We start from the raw sequence: 10,382 nt of genomic DNA, 5'->3' as shown, positions 1-10,382 counted from the left end.
GTCCGTAGTTTTGGTACAGAGAGAGTACAGGCGGATGTTTGGCGGCGATCCCCCGAGCAGATGGACCATAATGAGACTGGTGAATAATTTTGCTGAGCAAGGAACAGTCGCAAGAAGGCCTTATCATCGAAACCCACCAGTTCGGACGGAGGAAACGATCGCTGCTGTAGCTGCAGCTATACAAAGCAATCCAAGGGTTTCAACAAGAAGCTTATCTGCTCAACTTGGTGTCAGCCGACAGTCTTTGCAAACAATAATGCACAAAGATTTAGACTTATTTCCCTACAAAATTCAAATGGTTAACAAACTGAATGCAGCAGACGTGCTGATCCGCTTGGAATTTTGCCAGAAGATCCTGCAAATGGTGGAAGAAGACCAAAACATATTAAACTGCCTTTTCATGTCTGATGAGGCCCATTTCGATTTAAACGGCAATGTGAAAAAGCAAAATTGTCGAATATGGAGTACTTCTAACCCACAGATACTCCACGAGACGGAATTGCATCCTCTTCGCGTGACAGTGTGGTGTGCGGTTTCTTCACGCTGTATTGTCGGGCCTTATTTTTTTGAAGAAAATGGTCACACCGTTACGGTTACTGGAGACCGTTATTTGAAAATGCTGAAAGAATTTTTCTATCCAGAACTATGCCGAAAGAGAATTCCTTTCAACTCTGTGTGGTTTCAACAAGTTGGGGCAACGTCTCACATAGCCCAGACTGTTATGACAGAGTTGCGACGAAAATTTCCCAATAAACTGATTTCAAGAAACTCCGAATTTCGTTGGCCCCCCAGGTCGCCTGACCTTACTGCACCTGACTTTTTCTTGTGGGGTTTTTGTAAATAAGAAGTTTATAAAACAAAGCCAACAAATTTGGATGAACTAAAACAATCCATTCGGGCAACAATTACGGCTATTCCTGTCGCAACTCTCAAAGCAGCAATGAACAACTTTTTACTAAGATGCCGCACTTGTGTCAACGAGCAATTATTTTTAAAACTAGTTAAGCTACATTTAATAAAATTTAATGACCTTCAACTTGAAAAAAAAAATAAATGAATTCCATACACTAAAAAAAAAGTTATTTGAGTTTCTTAATGTAGCAAAATTCATCAGCCACCCTGTATATTCAAAATAACCAATTTCTACTATAATAAAATTAACAACAACATGGAGTTTATGTGTTAGGCTGGCATGAGGAAACCATTTCGGATCGCATGCGCTAAGCCCTTACAATAATAAACAAATGGTGGTAAAAGTGCTTTCCATTAACCCATCCAAAACAGCACTTGTAGCATTTACTAGGAGAAGGAACATAAATCTCAAATGTCCGACCTTTAATGGAACAACACTTCAACTCTCGACAGAAGCGAACTATCTTGGCGTTAGTCTTGACAAAACGCTTACGTGGAATTGAGAGAGTTACTTCAAAAGCCACAAGGGCATTCTTTGCCTGCAAAAGTCTTTCAGGTAAGACATGGGGACTAAACCCTAGAGTGACCTTTTGGACATTCACCATAGTTGTGAAAGCCATAGTCACTTATGCATCCTTAGCATGGTGGCCTAAGGTCAAGCAAAGAAAAGCAGTAAACGAATTAAACAAACTGCATCGTCTGATATGTGTTGGTATTACAGTGGCTATGAAAACATGTTCCACGGATGCATTGGGCGTGCTTCTAAACATACCACCGCTTCCAATCTTGATTGAAAGGGAAGCTCGCTCGAGTGCCTTAAGATTAAAACGTATATCTGAACTTAAAAGTGGGGATATGAAAGGACATTTAAAGATCTTAGAAGACTTCCTACATAGTCCCATTCTTCATAGGGATGATATACTATCACCCAAAGCAATACTCTTCAGGAACTTCCAAGTTATAATTAATGAACGCACTGACTGGAGAACTAATTCTATCACTTTCAGACCTGGCTCTCAGCTATGGTTTACTGATGGGTCCAAATCGGAACATGGTAGAACACGGGCAGGAATCAATGGGCCTAAATTCAAAAAATCGATTCCGATGGGACTCTACCCAACAATATTCCAGGCAGAAATACATGCCATTGAAATATGTGTGAGAGAATGCCTTAGCAGGAAAATGAGAGGTACTCACATCTACATACTTTCAGATAGCCAAGCGGCTCTAAAAGCCCTTCTATCAACAACTATCACTTCTAAATTGGTAAATGATTGCCTAAACCTTCTCAGCACGTTAGGAAACCTCAACATAGTAGCACTAGGCTGGATTCCGGGACATGAAGGACATGAGGGAAATGAAATGGCTGATGACCTTGCAAAACAAGGAGCAAATATGCAATTTACTGGTCCTGAGCCTTTCTGTGGACTCACAAAAGGCCACATTAATGAATTCCTTAGGAAATGGGAGAAAGAAAATTTGCTGCACACTGGCTAAACTGTGCCGGTCAGCGTCAAGCCAAACTATTCCTAAGTCCCAACAAAGGAATATCTGACAAGCTTCTCTTACTAAAGTAGATCTGCGTCTTTTAACAGGATATCTTACATGTAACTGCAGCCTGAGATATCATCTAAATAATATTGGTCTATCTGAGACCAATGTCTGCCGCTTTTGCGAAATGGACATAGAAAGCTCAGAACATGTGCTTTGTGAATGTCCTGCGTTGGGCAGATAGAGACTTCATCACCTTGGTGGTATCGTAGTATCTCCATGCAATCTTTGGAACAACAAACCCAAAATTGTGCTAAAATTGTTAAAAAGCCTAAAACTCTAGGGTTACAAAAATAGACCTTTCACAATAGATCAGCTCTGGTCGCAGTGGGTAATGGCCTTCTAATAATAATAATAATAATAACAACAACATTTATGGTAGATGACTTCATAGTCTGGATTAGAAACAAATATGAGTTGCCAGGGGCTAAAGCTGGTGGATGCTCCAACAATTCGAACTTTGATTCATGGATTTTAGCCATTGACAAACTGCTATTGTGATTCCGTGCATTTGTCTTTTTTTCTTTTGCAAACTGGGTATTTTTTCATACATTTCTTCTTTCGGCTGGTCTAAGAGGTTACAATAATATTCAGAATTTATTGCTTCATCAGTTTGCAAGTAATCTAAAAACGAGATCCCAAAAGACTGTTGGCAACAACTTCTTGGCCGATCTCTGGGCACGAACTCGTTTCGGAGTTCACATCAGGTTCATATCACTCCTTAGCCTCCTGTTTTGTTTGAGGATCGTGGTGATAGACCCAAGTCTCATCTATAGTGATGAATCGATGCACAAACTCCATTCTTGAATACGCTCTAAATGTTGTTGAGAAAGTCGCATTCGATGTGTTTTTGTTTGTGCACACAGCTTTCTGACACCTAAAACGTCAGTCAAAATACATTATTGCTTACTGGGCAATGAGCTGGCTAGGGCTTCTACTAAACCCCTTTCAGTCACTCGACGATTTTCCAATACGATATCCTGTATTTTTCCAAATATATAATTATAATTTGATTTCAATTATAGGGAATTGATATTTGTTGTTTCAGGATTGTTGAAATATGGCAACGCCAATGTATAGTTAGTAAATAGTCTCAATCTTTAGATATACGACCACTGTTATTATAAATTAAGTCAGGCACGTTGAAACCATTAAGCGAATTGCATTAAACAGAAATATCGTGCCTTTGATTTTCTCTTGGTGTTCACAATAAGGTTGATACACACAGTACCACACATTCGTATAAACGCACTTCTTATTTTATTTTCACAACCTTCTCTCTTTTTCTCAATCCATTGCTCATAACCACTTCTAACTTATATTGTTTTTCAAACTAACGGAAATTTAGATTGCATACAAAATTCAAGTTTCGTTGTTGTTATACTTAAATTGTTGCTTTTAAAAAAGTATACAAAAATTTTGTATTCATTTTATTTTATTTATGCAGTGTCAATAATATGTCTAGTGTTTGTATATTATAAATTGAATTTCGGATATACCACCTTGATCAAAAAGTTCCCGGAACAACCGCTATACGTAAACTGATTTGAGTTCCATTTTTTTTTGCTAGGTTACCCCGATAGTCTATCGCAAGTTCACTAGCCTGCCATCCCAGCGGTTGTGGGTTCGAATCCCACGTAAGTCACGGTCCTCGCACTTTTCCAGATTTAGAAACCTTCCCAGTTTCTAAAAGAAATCTCATTGCTCAACCCCAAAACCTTATCCTTTCCATCCTTACTCCCGCCCAATAGTCTGCGCATTATTTGCATTGTGGCTGTTAAATCAAGGAAAAAAAAACAAAGAAAAATACACAGTTACACATTGCATCAGTGGCGCCAGAAAGAGGAAGCGGACAACCGCGGTAATAGCGCAGACACACCAAATTTAGCGAAGCCCTCAACCATCTGTGCGATCCTTCATGCTGAAAAATGTGACACACAGATGGCGCTCTAAGCAGTAAGAAGGCGTTGTTCCTAAGCAACGACAGGTGGGCATTTCCACTTTTTAGGACTGGTAACGGCCAGCTAATCACCTACCCTGTCAGAAATAATAATAGATTAACAAAACCAACGCAAGACTGAGTCTTGTCGAGGCCCTATGATCCCGAGTGGAGTGAACAAGAAAAAAAAAAGGTTGCCACATCTGTGATTAACATTCCTCCCAAAGATCTATTGTCTACGAGTAAATCTACCGCTGCGTGTTTTCGATTTTTTACAGTTTTAAAAATGGATGGAAACTTCAGAAATGTTGGGAAACCATTTCGGTAATGATATCATAAAGAAAACATTCATTTACGTGTGACACGTTTCAGAAGAGCTCGTGAGTCCCGCGTTTACGATGAAAATATCAATAAAGAGAACACAAATTGCTCAATAATCTCAAATAAATCATCCGAAAGCTTGCAGAGGATTTGAATATTGCTTAAGAATCCATTCAGGATATTATAGTTAATAATTTGGGTTTCTGAGGTGTTGCTACAAAATTGGACGTTGGTCTCAAAATAGTTTAATTTCATGCAAAAAGAGATTACGTTGATAGCAAGCAAAGACATTATTTCCAAGGCTGAATCCGACCCAATATTCATCAAGGGTACCATTACTGTAGACGAGACGTGGGCTTATGCGTGCGACACGTAATCCAGATCTCAGATGAGTGAGTGGAGAGCTCCGAAAGAACCAAAACCAAAAAAATTACGTCTTTCTCAGTCAAAAAAGAATACAATACATCACGGTTTTTATGGATTACAATCGTATGTACACCACGATTTATTGTCAGAAGGTCAGGCGGTTGATAAAAACTATTATTTTATTTGGGCGTTATGATAATGCCCCAAGCGGTTCTAAATTCTATACTCCACTTCCCTATCTAAGCAGAAGTTTACTGGTACTATGAATTCCATTATTTTTTTCTGACTTTACTTTATTGCAATGGATAAAAAGCTAGGAACAATGCGTTTACTTTTCTTAAGACTATCATCTCGTCACAGGCAAATAATTACTTTTTCTTGTCAATCAACCACGTCGTACTACCAAATACTTCCAAATTTTACTAGTAGTTGAAAAAATCAATGACCATCTTGGTCAAAGGAGATCTGGTTGTCCAAAGCTCCAAGAGGAAAATCAACGTGCACAGCCCCATTAGCGCCAGATATATACTGAAAATGCCAAGTAGCAGAAATAGCGACAGTCTAACAGGATCGTCCGATTCCTCGGCCTCCTTGGGCAGCCGATACCGTTTCTCAAACTTATTTATTATGCCCAAATCCAAAAAATTGTAAAGATGCAGGTTAATCGGTGTGATGAGGTAAGAATGCTTGCGCATGTACATGGTGAGCGGTGTCATTATCAACTTTTGTGGCAAAATTGCCACCCGTTCAGCATCCGTGGTCTGTTCGTAGTTATAGTAATGTAAGGCTGGCTCAATTATGGTCAATACTTCTTTGGAGCCCCGTGCGATCCGTTTCAATATCAGAGGCATGGAGTTGTTACCGCCATCTACGAAGCCAAGAATCGCATTTTCTATAGTTGAGTCTAGCAACTCGGCTAGCACATCCACCGTATAGATGATGTAGTTTTTATCCACTATTTCTTGGAATGATTTCAGAGGTGTTAAGGCGCGGCCATCTTGGAGTATGATGAAAAGTTGACCTGTGTAAGCGGAGCGTAAAACCAATGTGCACAGTAGCCACAGACCCAGCAGGTAGCGAGAAAAGTTTCGATATGGCAAACGATTATGGATGACGCCACCGTAAAGCGAAGCCCAGAGGTTGCTGAATGGAATTCGGTTGGTTTTGCCAAAGACAAATGAAACGATCTGCTTGCTACCAAGCAGTTTGAGTGCGTATATGATTAGCACAGCTAGAATGATATTGGAACCGATGAGCGACCAAATTATGTGCTTAAAAGGTCTTAATAGGCGTTGAAGCGGAGAAAGTGGACGTCCATGCGGTGTAGCGACCGTCAAAGGAAAACTCATATATGAAAATGAGGCACCCATAACCTGAGCGCGTTTCTTCTCGTACATATTGAATATTATTGTAATATTTCCGTCACCTTGGGCTATCTGTGTGGCAATTTTGAAATTATTAAAAAATATAAAAAAAATGTTAAAAAAATATTTGAAAAGGGTCTTTCAGAAGAGGCACCTAGATGTTGTTGTAAAATAAAAAAAAAATTCAAAATTTAGACTCTTTCAGGTTTCATTCTTTTTATTCAAAATACGGCTCTTAACAATTATATTAGCTGCGCAACTAAGCTCTCGCTGTTTTTTTTGATGAAAATACAACTTTATTCTGAAAACATGGTTACAAGTGAATCATTGGAAGTATTGCCCATCGCTGGCAACTACTTTCTCCCATCTTTCTGGTAGATCTCGTATACCGTCGCGGTAAAACTGCTCATCTTTTGAGGCTATCCACGGGTCAAGCCATGTGCCATCGATGGGAACAGGTGATAATCGCAATATCGGACGGCGTAATATCTGGCGGGTGGAGTAGGATTCCCCATTTCAGTGTGTCCAGGTAGGTTTTAACGGGTTTGGCAACGTGAGGCTGAGCGTTTTCATGCTGTATAATCACTTTTTCATGCCTCTCCGCGTATTGCAGCCGCTTCTCGCGCAGTGCTCGGCTCAATCGCATAAATTGAAGTTAATACCGGTCCCCAGTGATAGCTTCGTTAGATTTTAACAGTTCATAATTAATAACACCTACTTGGTCCGACTTGGAGGCGACGACGTAGAAGCATGACCGGGTAGTCCCCATGACTTTTTTCTTTGGATTGCTGTAATAAATCCATTTTTCATCACCCGTCACGATACGATGACGGGGAGCAGTTGTTGCCAGGCGAAAAAACGACGTTCAACATGCCTTGGAGTTAACTCATAAGGAACCCAAGTTCTGTTTCATTCCCAAAGCATGAAATCGCTTGGAAATGTATTGGCGGGTAACTCATAATGCTGAAGAAGGCTCTCCTTGCGTTTGACACGGATCCTCATTGCGCATTGCCTCCAATTCAGCGTCTTCGAAGGTTTTTGGCCTTCCTTCACGCGGACGGTCGTCAACATTAAAATCACCGTCTTTGAAGTGACGGAAGCAATCTCGGCACGTTGTTTCACTTAAAGCAGCATCTCCATAAAATTTTTGTAGCTCTCGATGCGCTTCAGCCGCCGTTTTTTTCTTCGAATGAAAGAGGAAAATCTACACTTCCCGCAAATGACGATTATTCGGCACAAAATCAGACATTTTCACAAAACCAAAAGTATATGATACCAAAACAAAATCACTAATGTGTCGAAGTAGTTTGTTTACCATATGTCTAAGCTTGGTTGATGACGTTTAGGTTATGTTAGAATCGACTAGCACACACTGCTGGCGGCATCTATAGACAAACAGCGGGAACTTAGTTGCACACCTAATATGTGAAAAACGACATCATTTAAATGCCCACCAAGAGCACGTGCACAGGCTGTTAAACGAGAATTAAAATTTCCAAGTACTCGCTCTCTCATTATCGCACTGAGTTCATCAATCTCGGTCCGGATGTTGTATTTCAGCTCTGGAATCGCTGTTGGCTTATTCACCTAGACTTTACTTTTCATGCGGTCCCAATCGGGTCTGCCAATCCTTTTCTTACCGTCGACAGAACCAGTTTCTTCACCAACCTTTAAATTTTCGATTCATTCGAACGATTAACCAAAAAATTAATATTTTGCAATATGTTGCTCTTAAAGACCGACCATTTTCATAATAAGTTGCAATACTTCTAACGCGTTTTTCTGTCATGTAAAATTGTGCAATTCTCTACTAGACAAATCTCAAAGATGACATGAAAAAGGGTACCTCCTTCAAATTATGCCCTACTGACATCTAGGCGTCACTTCGAAAGACCCTTTGTATACAAAATTTACAAAAGTGAAACTTACCATTTTTGCCACACCCGTTAATGTACCATTGCTGTAAACAGCGCCACGTTCTTTTGGTTGTGGAATCACAATTCGTATAGCAAAATTCATGACCTCGGACAAAATACTAATTAACATACCCTCCATACCCTCGATTGATACGATCCGACCGGTTTCTGGATCTTCTTTCAGAATCATGAAAGGTGGATGATGCCACGTTATTACCGCCAATTCACATCCATAGAGATTGCCCACTTTAAAGGGAAAAAACTTTCTGTAATCCTTGAATTTCTGTTTTGCTTTCCTATTTCGAAAGGACAGCAGCAATTCCGGCTGAGCTGAATGGCATTTCTTGGGTGAAAATGGAAAATACGTATAGACAAATGGCGTTGTGTCGATCAGCAAGAAGACATTCACATTTATAACGAAAATTTCAAATAAACGACTAAATATTTTCTTGACTGTGTCTAAGCGTTCTCGTTCGGTGCCGGTGTAGATGATTAGAAACCATCCTGTGCGCTTGTATGAGCTTTTCGGATCCTCCAAATCGGTTGCCAGCGTACTAAATTTGGTATGTGAATGTAAAATGTGAGAGAGTGCAAGCTAGCGCACTTTCAACTTACTTAAAGGAGTTCCAACTGTCGATGAACCAAATTGCAGCCTCACAAAAGTCGCCCCACTCACTTCTCTCCTCGTGGCCGAACAATTTCTCCTGCTCCATGATGTAGATACGATATTGTCGTTGTTCCAAGTACGTCATTAGCGCATCGATTAGTTCCGCTTGATGAACGTAAGTCTGGCTTTTGCTGGCATACTGTGAAATAACCAATGGCATCGAAGGAAATTCGCCGTAAACATTCAAAATGGTCCAAGCGATGGCCAGCACCAGCGTATAGTTTCCAGTCTTCTCGATGCCACCTCTTCCAAGGTCACCCAATATAATATCCATGCTAACTATTGCAGAATTTCCGAGCAGTCGAACCGATTTGCACCAATGTCATGTGCAAACTATTTAAATCACAATTCACGTTACCGCCTTAGGCCGCTAATATTTCGTTTGCCATTTGCATGTCTGGCGCATCCGTTAGCGAGTTGAACACGAAATGCTCTTAGTTAGCCTAATTGGCGGCACGCTGACGATGTTCCGATTCCATTAACGGCCACCGTTTTGCATATGACATTGTTGGCGGAATGTTCATGATGATGGCGCATGAATTGTTTGGGGTGCATTAAGATTTATCAGATAGAAAATTTGGTGCGAAATAACATAGATGGGCCTATAATTTTAGATAGGCATCGGTGAGGTATTTAGTGATGTCATTTCTTAATGGCGTGAACTTGTTTACAATTTGCATATTTGTTTTACACAAATGTGAAATAAAAGGTCAGGTTCACAGTTCAGGGTTTGAGGCTTAGAAAAGTGAATAGGTTATAGAAGTCATGCACATAAATGGATGAATCAAAATTGGTTGTAAATCGCTGACTTTGTACTACTGTTGCATGTTCGGATGATTTTTTTAATACGTGGGGCATTCTACTCACCCCGAGGTCTAACATATATGAAATTGAAATTTGAAAAAAGGCGAGCCAAGAAGCACCGAGAGATTGGTAACTCCTAAACCACTCTGGCCAAAAAGCCCATTGTATTCAAAGATCTGGAGAGTAAAAGGGTAGTTAGTCAAGGAGGAAAGGAGAGAAGTAACAGAAATAGAGATATGGGATAGAATAGAGATACATACAGAGATAGCTAGTCCTGTGAGAAATTTCCATTGCTAAATCTGAAAATATTCTCCAGTTTGAAAGAACGAATTTAACTCATTCTCATGACATCAGAGCCCAAGACTCTGGCAAAGGCAGGACACTCACGGAAAAATGCTCAGTGCTATCTGCCTCCACCAAGCAAGACAGGCAAATTGGGTTCTCAATGATTCCCATGTTGGTCATGACCCAATGGGTTGTGTCCTGTATTAATACCGACCATCAAGCGAACGTCTTTTCTTCCAAGTTTTAGAAGAAAGTTT

General features: G+C 40.1%; 1 protein-coding gene across 1 annotated transcript; it reads right to left on the bottom strand.

Moving 5' to 3' along the window:
- Positions 1-5,377: 5,377 nt before the first annotated feature.
- Positions 5,378-9,346, bottom strand: LOC129238865 (uncharacterized). The gene is made up of 3 exons (XM_054874087.1): positions 8,985-9,346; positions 8,383-8,923; positions 5,378-6,525 (listed from the first exon to the last, which is right to left on the bottom strand). The coding sequence occupies exons 1-3, from the start codon at positions 9,308-9,310 to the stop codon at positions 5,512-5,514; spliced, it is 1,881 nt and encodes a 626-aa protein (XP_054730062.1). The 5' UTR covers positions 9,311-9,346; the 3' UTR covers positions 5,378-5,511.
- Positions 9,347-10,382: the final 1,036 nt, after the last annotated feature.

The sequence above is a fragment of the Anastrepha obliqua genome, chromosome 2 (assembly GCF_027943255.1).
Source record: "Anastrepha obliqua isolate idAnaObli1 chromosome 2, idAnaObli1_1.0, whole genome shotgun sequence".
Classification (NCBI taxonomy): domain Eukaryota; kingdom Metazoa; phylum Arthropoda; class Insecta; order Diptera; family Tephritidae; genus Anastrepha; species Anastrepha obliqua.
The sequence above is the reverse complement of the archived record's forward strand: the minus strand, read 5'-3'. Positions and strand labels throughout refer to the sequence as shown.